This window comes from Dendrobium catenatum, unplaced genomic scaffold, assembly GCF_001605985.2.
Source record: "Dendrobium catenatum unplaced genomic scaffold, ASM160598v2 fragScaff_scaffold_313, whole genome shotgun sequence".
Taxonomy (NCBI): domain Eukaryota; kingdom Viridiplantae; phylum Streptophyta; class Magnoliopsida; order Asparagales; family Orchidaceae; genus Dendrobium; species Dendrobium catenatum.
In genome coordinates, this window is record NW_021318775.1 from 1,801,090 (window position 1) to 1,821,494 (window position 20,405).

The 20,405-nt window shown below is 34.0% G+C and overlaps 1 protein-coding gene across 1 annotated transcript; it reads right to left on the reverse strand.

Moving 5' to 3' along the window:
- Positions 1-10,845: 10,845 nt before the first annotated feature.
- LOC110105054 (scarecrow-like protein 3) lies at positions 10,846-13,262 on the reverse strand. Its single transcript, XM_020834414.2, has one exon. It carries the CDS (start codon positions 12,752-12,754, stop codon positions 11,387-11,389), a length of 1,368 nt encoding a protein of 455 aa, XP_020690073.1. The 5' UTR covers positions 12,755-13,262; the 3' UTR covers positions 10,846-11,386.
- Positions 13,263-20,405: the final 7,143 nt, after the last annotated feature.

Sequence of the window (20,405 nt, forward strand, 5' to 3'; positions counted from 1 at the left end):
TATTTATTTTAAAATTAAAAAAAAAATTATTTTTTTTTTAATTTAAAAAATATATAAAATACTAATTAAATATGTTTTAAAAATAACAAAATAATAATAAGTGGTATGTAAAAGGCCCTTAATTTATGAAAAAATAAATATATCTTGATGAGTGGTGACCAGCACTTAGTGCTTTAGTCAGACAAGTGTAATTGACTTGTATTAAATTATTAAGAAGAAAGTTGAAATTTATATAATTTTATGTTGAGTGACTCATTAAAAAATTATTATTATTATTAATTATTTTGAAAGAATATTTAAATATAAAATAATGTGACTCACAATTGAAAATAAAAAAATTATATATATAACATATACTATTTTTATATTTAAATTCTAATAATTAATGCTTATAATATTTGAACTTTAAATTATACAAAAATATTATTAATATTAAATTTTTAAAATTATATTTTATTTTTAATATAAATTTTTCATGTAACTAAGATATTAAAATATTATATTATCAAATATTAAAGTTTAAAAATTATAAGTATAAATACAAGAAACTTGTGTATAAATTCCTATTAAAAATATTTGGTTTCATTTATTAATCTAAAATCATTTTCTTTATCAGTAAGAAGAAAAAAGAATTTTTTTTTGTATTTTTTTTTACTTCTATTAATTTTGGTTATATTTTTATTTCAATTTTTAAAACTAATCATAATTTTTAATATATTTTTTTGGATTTTATACGTTTTAGTTAATTTTAAATCTAATTTTGATATGTAAGAAATTAATTGAATTCATATAAGTGAAAATTAGTTCAAATTTCTTTTAAATTTAAAGTCTTTAGATTGAAGTTTAGAAGACAACCACTAAAGGCCTATGTGGCGCCGCACCTATAAAAAATTTATTTATACAATTTTTTTAAATGCAACAAATACTTATGATGGGGGTAAAATAAAAGAGCAATGAAGTTTTATGTCGAGCTTTCTTTTTTTTTTGGATCATATTCCCTATGAGAAATTTGACATTATATTCCTTATGTAATGTGTGATTGGAGAAACATCATTGACCTTTATTTTCTTTGAAATATATGCTTGAGAGTTTCTTTAAGATGAAATCATTCACTTTTGTACGTGAATTGCTTGTTGAAGTTCTTCGTGAATGAAACTTGTTTGCATAGATCCAAATTCAAACATTTGTTCGAATATAATTTGAATCTTGTTCGAGCTTAATCAAAACTTTGGCTCGAACCAGGATTAGAACGTCTGCTCTCCTTGACATATCTTCACATATCATAGGTCCTATCAAACCTATCATTCTTAAGCTCTCAAATGTGAACTCACTTCTTTCACATGCTATTGGTTCACAATGTTTTCTCAAGTGAGCTCACACTCGAACGCGGCCTTCTCTTCTCCTCACTTGTCACTACCCAACAATGCCTTCCACAACGATGTAATGCAAACTCATCTATCCTTACATGAAACCAATCCACGATGCCTTCCCCAATGTTGTCAAGGCCACACTATGACAATCACTCAATGCATTCTCCACCAAACTCTTGAATGAATGCGAACTCTTCTTTCCTCACTCATAGTCAGTCCCGTGATGCCTGCCCCGTGCATGTTTTAGCTAATCAAACAATGATTCAATTTCATTTGTGACGAACTTCAATAAGAAGTCTACAATCACAATTAGGGGTAGTTTCTTCCAGAGAAATTTTTTTTTTGTATATTTCTCCCATAAAAAAGCAAATAATGTAGATAGTTGTCCAATTATGTGAATTATGAGGCTTATAAAGATAAATTTCTCTCTGTTTTCTTCTTTCATTTTATTGCGTTTGGGTTCCTTTAGAGGCTAAAATTGAGAGGAATTTGTAATCATCCTAATTCGACTTAGCTTTCAACACTATTAAGCTCTAATCAACATTAACTTTCTCTTTCAAGAGCAATTATTAGGTCCTTTCACTGGATGTAGAGGAAGGTTCGGTTTTAGCCAAAAATAGGTAAAAAGTGCAAATACCGAGTTTTTTGAAAAACTCGGTATTTTTTCAAAAAACTCGGTATTTGCACTTTTTTAGACAAAATCGAACCTTCCTCTAGGTCCTTGCACCGGACCAAATAAAAACTCCTCTTTCAATGGATACTATCTTTCAAAACCAATCTAATTCTTCCGGCATTCAGAGAAGCCCAATAAGATTAAATAGGAATGAAGGCCCATAAAAAAAAAAGGAATGAAGGCCCAAATACAAAATAATTGGATAACATATATTTTGTCCCCATTCCTTCGAGTCAAAAACAAAGCATATTTTCTTCGATTCTTATAAGTTTAGAAAATCAATATAATAATGTAATGGGAACAAATATTTACAAAATTCTCATTAATATTGAAAAATAATTTAATTATACGATAATAATATTAGTTACAGATATACTTTATGTCGTAAAACTAGTAATGCACTCTAACCTATTGAGGGAGCTCCCACCCCCCTTTGAACTCTTAGAACAATTTGATCGCGAAGATTAACTCATGATTAAGGCTTCGTTTGGGACGACTTTTTTACTGCTTCTTAAAATTACTTTATAATACAAAAATTAAAACTTTTATACTAGAAAATTGTTTTGAGAAGCAGTAAGAAAGCCATCCCAAACGAAGCCTAAATCAGCACAACGTGTTTTTTTTTCTTTAGAGTAAAAAAATTACGCTCTACAATATAACTCAAGCGATATAGATTGCATAGGTGATGTGTTGATTGGTGATAAAGGAAGAAGAGTATCTTAGTCGCAACAAAGGAAACATCTCTTTCTTGAACTATCAATTCAGGCTTCATTTGGGACGGTTTTCTTGCTGCATCTTAAATAAATTTTTTAGTTCAAAAATTTTAATTTTTGTAATACAAACTACAAAGCCGATTTATTAAATAGTATGAAAGTTATCCCAAACAAAACTTTAAATGAAACATGAATTGCTCACTTCATTTGAAGAAAATAACTTAATTTCCATTCAAATGTTAGCAATATGAGAGATAATCATGAGGAGTCATAAATAACCTAGATGAGAATGGTCTCTTGCACTAATTTAATGATTTTGTTGATGCAGTGAATCGTCGGAAGAATCAAATCAGCTAGAGGGAATTCTCAATCCAGGAAACAAACACATGCACTAAGCTTCAAAAGAGCATATATTTTATCAATGCCTCTATTCTTCTTACAACATTTTATATATATTAATCAAATAGAGAAACCTAGAAGGTTCTAGAAACAACTAACAATTTTGTAACCAACTAAGTCAAATATCCACATCATTTGTCTTTCATCTACCTTTGCTGAAAGAGCCACTAATCACTCCCAAAAAGCCTTCACAAAATCATCCCATCTAATCAAAAGCATAAAGAATGATTCAGCCATATGAAGAAAAGGAAAGAAGGGTGAAAGAAAAAGAGAAGATATAAGCTGATAAAGTTGGTTCCTGCAGACCCCATAACATTTTTGGCTTAAATATTTTGACCCATATATACTGATTACTGAACGATTGGTGTTCAGGTTAATCAGATATGAACATGATCAATTTTGAGTCGAATCAAACCCAAACCTGAACCTGAACCTGTAAATTAACAACCTACTTATATTTTGAGAGGAAATTATGCCACATCATTTGATTATCGTTTTTCACCTACCAAATTTGACATTTGTTGCTTTACGAGATAAAAGACAAGCAATTGTTCTTTATTTTGCTTACTTATTGAAGCAGAAAGGACAACTTTCAAAGCTTTCAATTCTTTGTATTTTAGCATCCAAGGAAACGATAGAAGAAAATTTAAGCAACTTGTTTTGTTAGATCTGTCTTAAGCGTCACAATAAATTAAGATATTCTTAGGGTGTCAAATATGGGTCTATGGGCTGGATTCGGGTTCAACCCGAGTTGATGCAAACCTGACCCGGTTTTGCAAACTGGTCAGGATTGTCAAACTGGACCCGATCCGTGCGAGTTACCGGGTTGACCCAACCCGACTCGTGCTTGTTAGGATCATGTGCATTTGTGCGCGCTATAGGAGTTTGGCAAACACGTGAAGGCTCTAAGCCTCTAACATAGTGAAGCCAATTGTGGCACAACGACAGTGCGTGTCTAGCCAGTGCGAACGACATCGACGGCACAGACGGGATGACCGCACGGGTTGAACCTTCCAAAAGCACTTCGGGTCTTTGATTTGAACCCATTTCAGCTTGGATTGAATCGAATTTGGTGTCGTTGAGTTTGTGTTTCCGAGATGCTCAGTTCGACTATAAGTTTGCAAAAATCAGAGTTCAGATGGTCTCAATTTTAATTTTGAAGCTCCCAACTTGATTTTGCCTCAAGATTCGTGCATGATCAAGATAATTTTTTGATGATGGATCAGGGAGTATCAGATCCCTTGAAATTAACTCGATATTCGTTCATATAATGTTCGTTTATTTATATAATCAAATAAGATTTAAACATTAATTTTGGAAGCTCATCAGATAGATGAATTCTGGCGTGCAAACTGCTGGTATAACCGCTGGTTAATATCAGCGATCAATCTTAACTGTCGGAATTTCCAGCGGTCCCATGACCGCTGGAAAATTTGTTTGTTGTGGAATAAATTTGAAAACCAATTCTCTTGTTATTTATGTTCATCATATGTCAATATATTTGTTTTTTTTTTTTGTTTAAAACATAGCTTAATAAAGATATAATACAATGCTTATTTAATGTTATTGAATCAGTTTTTTATAGTTTCTCTTTTAAAAATTGTTTATATTAGTAGATGTATATGCATGGTGAAATATCAAATATAATACAATGCTTACTTTTGTTTGGGACGGCTTTCTTATTGCTTCTTAAAGCAGCTTTCTGACTGCTTTATTTTCTTACTAAAAAGCTGCTTTAAGAAGCAGTAAGAAAACAGTCCCAAATACTAATTCCCATAATTATCTTCTACAAAATCACTTCCCTAAAAGTTGTGTCCTTAAAAGCTCCATCTTTAGAAGCTTTCAAATCATCACATTCAAGAATTTCAATTGCAGTATCACCCATCACCTTCATCAACAACTACAATTTGTAAAATAAGTTATTATTTTACTCAAAAAATACATTTAAATATTATTAGAAATTTTAAAAATTTACTCTTGAGTTTGATTATTTGTTGTTAAGTTAGCCTCTTCAGTAGATGGAATGAGATGCAATTTCTAAATTTCATTCGATAACAACAATCAAATTCAGGAGTAAATTCTACATCAACAATAAAAAAAAATCTATCATCTCAATGTGACCTATAAAATAAACATGATATTTACACCAAAATCATGATAGAATTTGAAAAGATAACATCCAATCATTTGGATGCAAATAAACTCTAATGCAATCTATAAATAATTCAATTTAAGGTCCTCAATGGCTTTTTTCGTAAGATGGAAGTACGTATAATTTAATTTAAGATTTTATTTGATACAATTTTCTTAATGTTTTCTAAAGCAGCTTTTTAGTACAAAAAATTGTAATTCAAAAAATTTTTGTACTAAAATTTGCTTTAAAAAACAGTAAGAAAGCTGCCACAAACAAAGCCTAAATTAAACTCCATAAAATGAGCCGAGTTAGCTCAAACTGCCTTGAGTTTGATTAATCAATCGAGTTTGAATTCGCTTATGAACCATCTTAATCAACATGAAAAAAAAATTCATAATTGTTATAATAAAATAATAAAAATAATAAACAAATTACTTGATATAAATAGATGAGATGTAATTATAAATAATTGTGATAAATTAATACTTGAACTCTTCAAATTAATATATTCTAAATGCAATTTATATCAATATTATTTAAACAAGTCGGTTCATGAGCTAAGGAGTTAAGTATGACCTAGCTCAAATTTGACACATCGAGCTCATCTCATGAGCTATTTACTGAGCCGAATAAGAGCTAGCTCAACTCACTTAAACATATTCTTTCTATTCAGAGCCATTATTTGGATGGTGGGTTGTTGCTTGCTAGGTATCTTCTGTTTAGTTTGTGACTTGTTACCTTCAATGGATGGCCCTTGCTTGGCTTGCGGGTGGTTGCAGGAAGCTTCATGGCACTTCCAGAGTTTGGCTGGTATCTTCGCCCTTTGTTCCCTAGTCTTATTGTATCCTTGCAGCCTTTCTTGCACCTTTTTTTGGGGGTTGCTTTCTTTTATTGTATTTTTCTTGTAATTTTGTTTTGTACTTCTAGAGTTTGGTTGTACTCTCTTCTTTAGTGAATAAATTTGGTCTAGTTCCCTTTACAAAAAAAAAAAAAACCTAACTGTTCTAACACTTTGCTCATAAAGATTAAGAAAACCCAATATCTCAAAACTAAAATGGTAGAATTTTTCCTTTTAATTTTTAATTTCAGCAAAGTATTGATGTTTGAAGAGGAGAATAGAACTCTCCAAATTCAAGGAGGTAGTTACTCTACCTTTAACTATAAGGACTTAAGAGTTTTGACATTCTTAGGTTGGGCCGGCAAAATACTTTGCTCGAAGGACTTAGTGGAGGCTTTCGCTGGCAATTTTTTAGGTTTTTCTCCCTGGCGTTGCTGCTCCTTCTAGGCGTTGTCCTCTGCCTGGGAGAGGCCCCCTCTCCCTCCACTGCAACGGCCCTAAATTCAAATGACTTTCCACCCCTTCCAAACTCTTCCCTTCAAGTCCCACCTCCCTCTTCTCCGGCCTGAACCTGGGCTGGCAACCTGGCTGGGCCTCCCTCAGATCCTGAAGTTTTCCCCATGTCTTTTGTTCCTCCTAGCTTGAAGCTCTCCTTTAAGTCTAGTGATCTTACATAAGGTTTGTCTCTTTGGTCTCTCTCCCTAACGGGTTTTTGTGGTTAAACATTTTGTTTCCCGGTTTTCCATTATGTTCTCTTTCCTATAGGTCTAGTCTGTTCTCTTGTTCATTTCGCTTTGGTCTTCCTTCTAGATCTTTTTTGTAATTATTTGTGATTAAGATACGGTTAAAGCACCAAAATTTCTCCAAAAAAATACATTCTTAGGTTTCAATGTCATGAGTTTTACAGAGTCATTTTCCCTTTCAAATACTATAAATAGCCATACTTTGTATTGTTTTAATGTCTTGTCTATCACTTCTACCTTTCTTTATCATTTAATATCATAGAACGCACTACTCTGCCAAAAAAATTTAGTTTTATTTGCTTCACAAACAGTCATATGAAAAAATACTAGTGTGATTAAGGAGAAATAGAGAAGAACCTAGGGGGTACGGTTGATCCTATAAAGATCTTAAGGGTTTTGATCCTATTCAAAGAAGATGAAATTTTGAGGGGACTAATCATTTATCTTATTAGGAATATTGTAACTCCCTATGCTCCTCTTCTCATCTCTATATTACATGTCATTATAAAGAGATGACTAAGGTTTTATTTGGGATAGCTTTCTTATTGCTTCATAAAACAACTTCTTAGTATAAAATTTTAAATTTTGGTACTAAAAATTTGCTTTAAAAAGCAGTATGAAAGCCATCAGACAGTCTTTTACTACTTTTTTTTTAGCTTTCAAAAATATTTTATGTACTAAAAAATTGTTTTAAAAAGTAGTAATAAAACTATCCCAAACGAGACATAATATTAGTGTGTATTTGATCGAGCTAAGATAAAGATGGAGTAAGAAAAACTATTTTTATTGGTATGAGTTCATAAGTGAGAGAAAACCAATCTCTATACGTAAAAATCTGCTTTCCTAATTCAAAAAAATCACAAAAAAACTACCATCCCTCTATATTATTTTTAATAAATGAGAATTTTAATTTTACACTCAAAATGAAAGAAAATAAAATTCTTAATTTCTAAAACTTCTTTTTCATTTACAAGATACCAAATGAGCACTACAAACACCACAAAATTATATTTAGGTTTTGTTTGGGACAACTTTCTTACAATTTTCTAAAGCAATTTTTTAGCATAAAATTTAAAATTTTAATATTAATTAATTCAATACAAACCATTATTTTGCATTGACAACATTGCACTGATAAGTGAAAAGACTAATGATTCAAAACCAAAGTAATAACTTAGATAATGTGCATATAAAATAAATTATTTTTATGGTTCCATATCTACAATTACTTTATGAAGTATACCATAAACATAATTTCAAATATAAGGTAAAAATAATGCATTCTAAAATAATACATATTCAAAAGTTAGTCTTCGTTTGGAATGACTTTCTTACTTCTTCTTAAAACAGCTTTTTATTATAAATTTTTGTACTAAAAAGCTGCTTTAATAAGTTGTAAGAAAACAATCCCAAGTAAAACCCTAATTCCAATAATTATCTTCTACAAAATCAACATATAATTTATTAATTAACAATTTGTTTTGTATCTTCAAAAGCTCTCCTAGGCGATTCTGACGCTCCTGGGCCGTTTGGGACGTGCGCTCCTCGATTCTCCAGGGATGTGTTCTCGTCCATTGTTTTCTTTTTTGTGGTGATTTTGGTTTTCATTTTGTTTTCGTTTCGGCATCTCCGACCTTTTCGTCGGAATGGTGGGGAAACGTTTGTGTTATCCTGGCTTTTTGGACTGATCGTTCAAATCTCGATCCTTTCATGATGCTCTTGTTGGTTGTTCATCCTATGGTAGATTTTCTGATCTCAAGTCTTCTCCCTTTCGTGATTTGCTATCGTTGTGGATTTCGGAGGAAGAAATCAATTCCCTTGTGATTCCTTTTTAGTTTTCCTTAAATGGTTTTTTTCCATCTTATAGGCTTTCTCTGGAAGCAATTCGTAGGTTTTTTTTCTCCCTTAAGCTTACCAGAGCTATTTCTGTTACTTTGCTTGATCAGTTGCATGTCTAGATCAAGTTGAGTAATGACCTTGATTATTATAAAATTTGTTGTCATCATTCCTACTTAGTTCATAGTTGTTATATGAAGGTTACCAAATGGTCCCTTCTGGTTGATGTTATTGTTGAGTCACCTATAATCCTTATCCAGATGTCATTCCTCAATCTCCGGCCTCATTTGTTTTCACCATGTATCCTCTTTGGATTGAGTTTGATTTTTTGTCGGCCTTTAGAGGTTGATTATACTATTTTTGTGGATTCTAGACCGTCTGTAGCTCGTGTGCTTGTTGAGCTTGACATCACGAAATCGTATCCCGATAAAGTCTGGTTGGGTCCTGAGAATCTAGGCTATATTCAACATGTTTCGATGGAAGCTTTCTCTGCTTTTTGTGCTTCATGTAAATGTATAGCCATTTGTGTGGTGACTATCAGCCTCTTCAGTCTACCCCGCCTAATGTTGTTCATGTTATTTCTAAATCATTGATTGTGAATGTTAGCTGTGAGGGTGATAGGGTGGAAAATTCTATTTCTTGTGATGCCAGTGATGGGGCTTTAGTTTTGTGTCCCATTGTTAGTATTGACGGGAATGTTGCTGGCATTGACACTATTCTTACTAATTTTGTCGATGAAGTCATTAATATTATTTCTATTTTGCCTAACGATTTGAATTTAAATTGTGTTGTTGGTGAGGCTCTTCGGCCTGTTTCTGAGATTGGTTGTGTGGTGGTGCCTGAATTGGACGATGTACCTATTGCTAACGTTGATGCACTGGCTAATCTGGCTACTCCATCGCCTGTTCTGGATGGGGTTATGGTTCCTGTGGACTGCTCTAACTTTGTTGTCCCCATTTCTGATGGGGATGTTGGGGAGCCCTCTGCGCTTGTTTGTGAGTCATTGAACGCTATTAACTGTGGCATGAACCTGATAGTCCTACTAGTGCGAAGGAAGAGGAGATTTTGGGTATTGATTATGTTTTCTTAAGTTCTGAGGAGGCTGGGGTTTCGGAGGGCATTGTTGTGTCATCTGAGCTCCCCAATTCTCCTATTGTTATTTTGGAGCCTTTAGTTGATGTGCCCATTAATGTCATTTCTAATACTGGTATTTTAGCTCACCTAATGAAGAATAATGTTAGGAGCCAATGTGACTGGTTAGAGTAGGACATTTTTTTAGTTGAAAGGAGAGTTAGATTTGGTCGCTTATGACAATATCGATTTAGATCTTCTTCAAGTTACAGATGGTGGTTGTTCCAAAAATAATGTTAAGCTCAGCAAAAGCAAACCCAAAAAGAGATTACTTTTCTTTTTGGGGTCTTTATGTTTTGGTTTGCTGGTTTATTTTGATTTTGGTTCTATGGCGGCATCATTTTTGGATTAGGACTATGATGAACTAGGCTTCCTGCAAGCTCTTTGGAAGGCCATGGCTTGGTTGGCAACCTAGGTGGTTATGTGGTCCTTTGGCTGTTTTCTTTTTCCCTCCTTGGATGGTCCCAAGCTTGGCAACTAGGGGCGGTCTGAGTCCTATTGGCTAGGGTATTTCTAATTTGATTTTGCTTAGAGTGCTTGGCTCGATCGTTTATTGTATTTTTTTGCTGTAACTTTCATCTATGTGGCCATTAATTAATCTTGTGGTGTATTGTTCTTTCTCATTAATATGCCCTTTTTTTCTTAACAAAAAAAACCACTTCGCTAGAAGTTGTGTCCTTAAAAGCTCCATCTTTAGAAGCTTTCAAATCATCACATTCAAGAATTTCAATTGCAGTATCACCCATCACCTTCATCAACAACTACAATTTGTAAAATAAGTTATTATTTTACTCAAACAATACATTTAAATATTATTAGAAATTTTAAAAATTCACTCTGAGTTTGATTATTTGATGTTAAGTTAGCCTCTTCAGTAGATGGAATGAGATGCAATTTCTAAATTTCATTCGATAACAACAATCAAATTCAGGAGTAAATTCTACATCAACAATAAAAAAATCACTTGATATAAATAAATGAGATATAATTATAAATAATTGTGACAACGTAGTACTTGAATTCTTCAATTAATATATATTCTAAGTGCATTTCATATCAATATTATTTAAACAAGTCGGCTCCCGAGCTAATGAGTCAAGTCAGACCTAGCACAAATTGACCCATCGAGCTCATCTCATGAGCTATTAACTGAGCCGAATCAGAGCTAGCTCAACTCAGTTACACACTTAATCTCCTCTAAGCCTCTTCTAACCCTCATATCCTAGTTCCACAGGTCACTCAAAAACAACAAAGAAATGAACTATATAGACTTCAATCCTTATCACATTCCATTAGCTTTCTTTCCAAAATATTAACCTTCCCCACACAAGAGAAATTAGTTTGTGCGGACACCGAACATGAAGAACCGTCCGATCATGTGAGTGTACATATTTAGCACACACATATGACAGGATAGTTCTTCCCATCCGGTGTCCACACAGAATAATTTCTCCGCACACAGAACAGTAAATCTCTACACATAAAATGTTAGGAATAAAAGGCAAAACAAAAAAAAAATAATACTAACCCAAATACTAAAAATATAAACTCAATCAACCCTCCTAAAATTCCAAGCCGACACAGAGAACAGAGCTCTATCCTGCCAACAAAACAGAAAGCAGCCGTTCTCCTCCTTCACTCTATAACCATCGCAACCGAAGCCCTGTAACATCCTTCTTGCCTGCAACATCCCGTAGTAACTCAACGGCATTCTCCCGAATCCAGCCATTTCCAACCTCATCATCCACCTTTCAAGCTTTTCATGCCTCTCCTTCCTCTCCAACCCTTCACAAGCCATTATGTTCTTTATCTCCTCCCCAAAGAGCTTCTTTTCCACGCTCAACCTCTCCAATGACTGTCTTGGCAGCGTTGATTCTAGGCAGTCGAACAACGCTGCGTAGAAGTTCAGCGCTTCCACGAATCGCTCGTTCAAAGTCGATCCATTGTGGTTGGATTCCTGCTCTGTTACCACCATGATTTTTGGAGAGAGGCTCCATAAAGAGGCTAGAAAGGTCTCCATTTTGGCAGAGGGGGTGAGGTTGAAAGGCGAGGAAGAGGAATCTGAGCCTTGGTCTTTGTCCAATAGTTCTCCCAGCGTGCCGGCGGACTTGAAAGGGAAGAGCTTTCGGGCGGCGGCGATGTCGTCTGAGGCGAGGAGGGAATGGAGTTGGAGAACAGAGTTAATGGCGAGTGCTTCCCCTGTTTTGACACGTAGGCTCTCGACGTTGAGAGAGTCGAGTTTGGAAACCACCGCGTTGAATTGAAATGGGATGTCGAGTTTCTCTGCTTCTTTTGATAGAACTGAGGCTGTGTGCAGGTGAAGCTCCTTGTGCTCGCCGACAGCGGTGACCCGGAGATGCGGCGGGCCTTCCGGCCTGCTGGCGAGACCTTGAAGCAAAGCAAGCCATTGGGCCGGATCGGATCCCCCAAGATCGACGATGTGGACCATCTTTTCCCCTTCCATTGCTTCCAGAATAGCCTGGTTTGAAACGAGGAAGGAGAGACGAAGGAAGGGACAGAGATCAACAAAGAGGCGGCGGGCGGCGGCTGTGGCGGAGGAGTCTGCGGCAACCGGATTCAAGGCGCGGTAAAGGCCAGGCCATGAGCGGAGGAGGCGGCGCGCAAGAGCTTCGGTGAAATAAGAGGCGATGCGCTGCATGGTATCGCCTTCAGGAGAGGCGAGGAGAGAGATATGTTCAAGAAAGGCGTTGGCTTGATCGAGATTACCGGCGGCGACATGATTGGCGCAGTTGAGGAGCAGATGGATGAGGAAAAGGCCGCGCTCGTCGGACTTGAGCTCGCGTAGCCATGGCGAGTACGGCGAGCCCAGCGCCGTCGGTGAGATCGACATGAAGCTGAGGAGAGGGGAAGATGTCGCCGACGAGGAAACCTCTTCGGCTACTCCGGACATCAACATCGGAAACAGTCAAAGATCGCTTTTTTAAGCCTTTGTTAAGAAGATATTGATAGAATACAAGAAAAAAAACCCCTCTTCTTCCTCTTCTTTATAAGAGCTGAGAATAAAAAACCAAAATAGAGAAGAGAGAGAAACAAAAACTAAGAAGCTGTGTCAAACTATCATAGGAAGAAAAAAAAGAGGCAAAGGCTAAAACGGAAACGCCGAAACAACCACAAAAACGAACGAGAAAAAGGAAGAACTCGCTATATCTCCGTCAATGGAACAGTTTGGGGTATTAGGCTAGGAGAAAGACAGAGAAGGTCATTCGGATAGCAAGTGGAAGCTTCTTAATGGATCCAAAGCAAGCGAATTGAGAGAGATGAGAAGAGAAGCAAGAGGCTTATATCATCAATTAGCGACCTGTCCCTCTCTCTCTCTCTCTCTCTCTTCTCACGGCTACAAAATATCCGTTGTATTTCTTCCTCGCAACTTTTTTCTTCTGCTTGCGGAGCGAGAACCGAGCTGTGCTACGCGGCAAGTCAAAAGGAGATGCATGAAAGCGGCCGTTTTGAATGGGTGCGTAAACGGACAAAAGACGATGCTTTTGTCCGCATCGATTAGGTGTCTGTCTGTTAGTGCAGAAGCATATGGAATTTATGAGAAGAAAGCCAATATTTTTTCAATTCTTTTTTTTTTCAAAAGTAAAAAAAAAAATTACTCCAAATTATTTATTAAAAATTTACATACAAGAGCATTCCAAATATTTCATTAAAACATTAAATTTTAACCAATAAATATATGAATAAGGGAGGTTTGAATTTTATAAATATAAATATAAATTTCATATTTTAGTAGACATTAGATTAGTAGTATAAGTCAGTCAAATCAGCTCGTAAGTCAACTTGAATTCAACTAGCTAACGAGCTCATGAGTCGAGCTTATCGAATAATAAATTCGAGTTCAAGCATAAATTCGAACAAATAATTTATAAGAGTTCAAGCTTAATATGCACCCAGCTCGAAATGCTTGCTAGTAATAATTGTTTAATGATAAGCAACTCTTTAGATTTTTTTTTTAGAAAATTTATGAGTATTTTAAGTAATTTTTATACATTTTTATATCTAATGTAAATCTTGACTGAAATTAGAGGCAAATCCAAATCTTTGAAGAAAAATAAAAAATATTGCTATTTATTAATTTTTCTATAATAAATATACATTTTTATGTATATATTTTGACTCAATTATGATAATAAAGTGTTAGTTATATAAATTTTAGAGTTTATTTGTTAAGATATATAAATTTATAACATTGCGATTGCTATTTATTAATTTTTCTATAATAAATATACATTTTTATGTATATATTTTGACTCAATTATGATAATAAAGTGTTAGTTATATAAATTTTAGAGTTTATTTGTTAAGATATATAAATTTATAACATTGCGTGATTTGTAAGTAAATCCTCTTATAATGTATATATATAGTATAAAATGACTAAAAAATATTTTTATATGATAATGTAAAAGTTATTTCTTCAAATCTATATAAAAGATATTGCATCTCGCTCCATGCCTTTCCCTAACTTATTAATATATAAGAAATTTCAACTAAATTAAAAAATTTGAAATATAATTAGTTATTCTATTTAAAAATAAAGTATAGATTTAAATAATATTACATTATTCTTCAAACAAATAATTGATATAACATCAAATAAGTAAAATTCATTTCATATTATTTTTCTTTCTCTCTCCCTTTTCTCTTATAAAATAAAAAAAAGAGGATAATTCTAGTCAACTAAATGAACCTAACGACACTAAGAACATCCTAATATGGGTCCAAATGGCCAAAATCAAGCACCTAAAAATAAACTTTGTGAGACCATTTGAAGGGGTTTTTTTTTTTTTTTTTGCATTTTGTATGCCTCTATAAAAAATGGGGGTTTTGACTAGTTAAATTTAACGTGCTAAAGATCATTCAATTGTGAGTTCATTAAGACACTATAATACAAAATTACAGATCAAATGATTAAAGGAATCTTTCTAGGCTATCAATAGAGTGTCCAAAGTTATGGTAGAAATAAACAAACTACCTTCAAAAAATTATAAATAATCCAACATTTTATATAAGGTGGGATGATTTTCAACAATGAGAAATTTGAAATGCATATACAATTAAATAGTTTTATCCATTATCACACATCTATCGTTCATCATTGGTTGATGCTGAGATCTATTATGACCTTGTTATCATTGCTTCCATCGATTAATGTCGATAATCACCTTTGTTGTGTGTTGTCATTTGTCTTTGACTGACGCTGAACCCATTGTTGCTCGTACATCTAGCCCATCACCATCCAAGTTGCTAACTGATGGTGGCGAACATTATTTTTTACCATCAAACTAGTAAACTCCACCACTTTCTTACACACTATACAAAAATTGCTTGAGACACCCCTTTCAATTCAATTCTTGAAATCTTGCTTTCTCTAGGTAATATTTATCTTACATAATGGAACTAATTAAACTAGGCCAAGTTTTATGGTTTTACCCTTTCTTAATTTTTTACATAAAAATGATGCGTTCTCTATATTATGAGACATTTATCCTTATGTGAGCTTGTCTATGAGTTTTTGCATAACACCAAGAGGATAAACTCTCACCCTATAGTAGTCAATACTCTAATACATAAAAATTTGACGCATTTAGGGGAAAGCACGTCCTATATTCTATAATATGACAAATCATCAATAATACCTCTATCATTGAATAAGCATGGCATTTATAATAATTGAGGATCTCAATCCAACTCTGGCCTTTCAAGGAACTCTTATCTAATTTAAGGTCAAGCTTTTTCATTTTCACCTCCCAATCAAATGAACTCTACCAATAAATGATCCAATGAAATATCTCTTATGGGTAAAATCCATCATATAGAGGAATCACAAGCTATGATCCTTCATCTTCTATGTAAGAGCTCCCACCAACATATAGATTTTGTCTTCCTTAAGAATGAATGTTCTAATTGAGGATGTCCAAGCAAATGTCTACTAATAATAAGTTGAGGCTCCACCAATGACAACCTTTATTATTCAACTAACTCCATTTACCTATTCTTTAGACTTGTGACACATCAGTTGTCATGAAAAATTTACTCTCTCATCTAGATAATGGTATATAGTGTAATGCAATTTGTGATGTAGTTTAAAGTAAACCTAGGAGGATTTTTCTTAGGAAATGAATTCCAACCTCTACCTTGAAAATTCATAAGTTCCTTACAATCATTAATTTCATTCTATAACAACTCTTTCCAACAAGGTCAAGTTGTTTGTTATAAAGTTATATGATGGTTCCTACGACCTTGATGAGCTTCTAAATCATTATAGGACCATCATAAATATCTCCAACAAACCTTCAATGAGTTCCTCTATTTGTTCATACCACCCACCCTAAGCTAAATGGCTAAGACTATATTTGGTTCAACGCCCCCACCACTAACAATAGAACCTTCTTTCATACTTTCACTTAACTTATCAATTTCGTTGTTGAATAATTCACTATGAAGTAAAGCAATATCGATAAATTTTCACACCCATGAAGGAATATTTCAAGATATTCGTCTCAAAAGCTTACCAAATCTTTGAGGTTAATCAAGATCTGATACATGGGTGTTATCCTCATTAGGCTCAGTTCAAGATCATTTTAATCATTATCAATGCATGACACATTCCACTATCACCTCATTCACCATGTTGAGGTCCATATTATAGTTTAAAAGGTTATTATTCTTAGTAAAATAGTTCAAACAACATTAGATAAATATGAACACATAGAACAATGGAAAAATTGACCTCAGGCTTGCAAATCCAAAAAAAAAAAAAAACAAGGATTTTGGTGGAAAGGAAACATTGAAACATAAACACACAACTGCAATTTCAATTTCTACTATTAAACAAGAAAATTCATCAAGAATCACAGCCTAAGAGTATCCAACCGGTTGAACCGGCCGGTCCGGTCCGGTTTTCAAAACGTTGAAAATAAGAGTATCCAATAGACTATCTATTAAAAGCATAAGCTTGCTATGCTAAAAGTGAGAGATCTTGCATGGAGTCTAAGAATAAGGGTAGAATAATGCCATGCATGGATTAATCAATGAGTGGTTAGAGATAAAAATTACAATACATAGAAAAGACATAAGGTCTAACATGGTTCAATCAACAGCTTATGACAGTTATGGGCTTAGCTAATTAAGAGGAATTATCTCCACTATATCAAATAATTATGGTACTTAATAAAAGTCATATAAAAGCCTGAGGGGAGAGGGAAGGAGGGTGAGAGGAGAGAGAGAGAGAGAGAGAGAGAGGATATGCTCCTTAAATAAAGATTAATAATCTCTAAGATATATGAATGGGTGCTATGAATGTCAAATAATGTACAATAATAGAGGACTCAAAAAAGGTTCTTAATTGAGCAAGCAACATTGTATTTATAGTGGTCATCCTCCTCAAAAAGTAGCCTAGATGTTCATGATTGTCTAAGAAAAATGCTAGAGGATGGCATAGCATGTTGAAGCTAATGAGCATGTCGATAAGGAATTGTCAAAGATCTAGCATTCTAGTTTAAGTGCAATAAGGGCATGCTAATTATACAAGAATCAAAATTTTTTATGACATTATAGTAATTAATACAAAGAATCAATAATAAAATGCTTTGAGGTTGGTGCAAATGATAATTAATGGCATCGAGGAGAGTGTCTTAGGTACACCAAAAGGAGTTGTGGCGTACGTTGAATTCTTGAAAAAATTGCCTAAGAGGTGACAATCACCATGTAAGTGATATTCTCAAGATCATTCTCAAGACTTGACACAAGAGAACCCCTTAACAAGCTTTGAGATGTTCATGTATTCATTGACGATAAAAAAAGTGAATGACTAAGATTGGTTTGGGACTTGATAATATCTTAAGGTTATAATTTTCATGTCATTTTGATCTGTTCTAAATACATTAGAATGATTTAAAATGTACATAATAAATAGTAAAATGTTATGCATTATTTCATTTACTATTGAGTGTACTCAGTCCCTCGCTATATATGAAAAAGATTACATATTCAATTTTTAGTATAAGAATTAAAAATTTTATACTAGAAAGTTACTTTAAGAAGCAGTAAGAAATCCATCATAAATGAAGCATACACAAAAACTCTTCTCCCTTTATCTACTAAATAAAATGAGAAATAATTGAACGAGAGGAGAAGAAGAATGAAGCTTATGGTTGTGGCAATGTGATGCAATCATCAATTGAATGTACATAATAAAAAGCTCTTAGTATTTTACGGTTGATATTATTTGTGCTTTTTATTTTTTTGGGTCTCTATAGTTGCATAGATTTATGTAATTTCCAACACCAAAGTCATGGCATGACATAAAAATTGATATATCATAAAAAAAATATCTTGATCGGGCACGAATCCCGAGGCAAAAATCAAACCAGAATCTTCAAAAATTAAATCTGGGATCACCTGAACTCCGATTGCAGCAAACTTACAGTCGAACTGAGCGTCTCGGAAATACGAACCCAACGACACCAAATTCAACTCGATCCGAGCCCAAATGGGTCCAAATCAAAGACCCGAAGCACTGTTGAATGGTTTGAACCACAATTTGGGTTACCAAACGGTTTCCAAACATGACATGCTTATAATCGAATCGAGTGTCTCGATAAGATGAGTCCAACAAGCCCAAGATCTCCGAATTCCAATATAATTAAGACCTTCAAATGTCTGATGAACAGTCCACGATCAAAAGATTCAATTTCGACCGTCCATCCGAGCCACTCCACCTTTGCCCTTGATCTTCCTCCTATTTGCGGGTCATACCATCCTCAAAAAATTATAAATAGACCCCTCATTTCTCTTGAGAGGAGACCAAGCAAGAAGGAAGAGGAGAAGAGAAGAATAATAGGGATATGCTCCTTAAATAAAGATTAATAATCTCTAAGATATATGAATGGGTGCTATGAATGTCAAATAATGTACAATAATAGAGGACTCAAAAAAGGTTCTTAATTGAGCAAGCAACATTGTATTTATAGTGGTCATCCTCCTCAAAAAGTAGCCTAGATGTTCATGATTGTCTAAGAAAAATGCTAGAGGATGGCATAGCATGTTGATAAGGAATTGTCAAAGATCTAGCATTCTAGTTTAAGTGCAATAAGGGCATGCTAATTATACAAGAATCAAACTTTTTATGACATTATAGTAATTAATACAAAGAATCGATAATAAAATGCTTTGAGGTTGGTGCTAATGATAATTAATGGCATCGAGGAGAGTGTCTTAGGTACACCAAAAGAAGTTGTGGCGTACGTTGAATTCTTGAAAAAATTGCCTAAGAGGTGACAATCACCATGTAAATGATATTCTCAAGATCATTCTCAAGACTTGACACAAGAGAACCCCTTAACAAGCTTTGAGTTGCTCATGTATTCATTGATGATAAAAAAAGTGAATGACTAAGATTGGGTTGGGACTTGATAATATCTTAAGGTTATAATTTTCATGTTATTTTGATGTGTTCTAAATACCATTAGAATGATTTAAAATGTACATAACAAATAGTAAAATGTTATGCATTATTTCATTTACTATTGAGTGTACTCAGTCCCTAGCTATGAAAAATATTACATATTCAATTTTAAGTATAAGAATTAAAAATTTTATATTAGAAAGTTACTTTAAGAAGCAATAAGAAATCAATCATGAATGAAGCATACACAAAAACTCTTCTCTTTATTCTATTAAATAAACTGAGAAATAATTGAATGTGAGGAGAAGAAGAATGAAGCTATAGTTGTGGCAATGTGATGCAATCATCAATTGAATGTACATATAAAAAACTCTTAGTATTTTACGGTTGATATTATTTATGTGCTTTTTATTTTTTTGGCTCTCTATAGTTGCATAGATTTATGTAATTTCCAACACCAAAGTCATGGCATGGCATAAAGAGTGATATATCATAAAAAAATTATCTTGATCGGGCACGAATCTCAAGGCAAAAATCAAGCCGGGAACTTCAAAAATTAAATCTGGGATCTCCTTAACTCCGATTTCAGCAAACTAACAGTTGAACTGAGCGTCTCGGAAATACAAACACAACCACACCAAATTCAACTCGATCCGAGCCCAAATGGGTCCAAATCAAGGACCCGAAGCGTTGTTGGAAGGTTCGAACCACAATTTGGATTACCAAACGGTTTCCAAACATGACATGCTTATAATCGAATCGAGTGTCTCGACAAGACGAGTTCAACGAGCTCAAGATCTCTGAATTCCAATATCATTAAGACCTTCAAATATCTAATGAACGGTCCACGATCAAAGGATTCAATATCGGCCGTCCATCCAAACCACTCCACTTTTGCCCTTGATCTTCCTCCTATTTACGGGTTATGACATCCTCAGAAAACTATAATAGACCCCCCATTTCTCTTGAGGGGGGACCCAAGCAAGAAGGAAGAGGAGAAGATAAGAAGAATATGAGGGAAGAAACTCCTCCTCGACCACCACCAGAGTTCTGTCTGACGCCCAAGTGATGCCGGAGTTCTGCCTGAAGCCTAATTAAGTGTCGTCGGAATTCTGCCCGACTTCCAAGTGATGCCGAA

Bases quoted from the DNA above. Each gene is read 5' to 3' on its own strand.
- LOC110105054 (XM_020834414.2), bottom strand. From the start codon at position 12,754: ATGTTGATGTCCGGAGTAGCCGAAGAGGTTTCCTCGTCGGCGACATCT.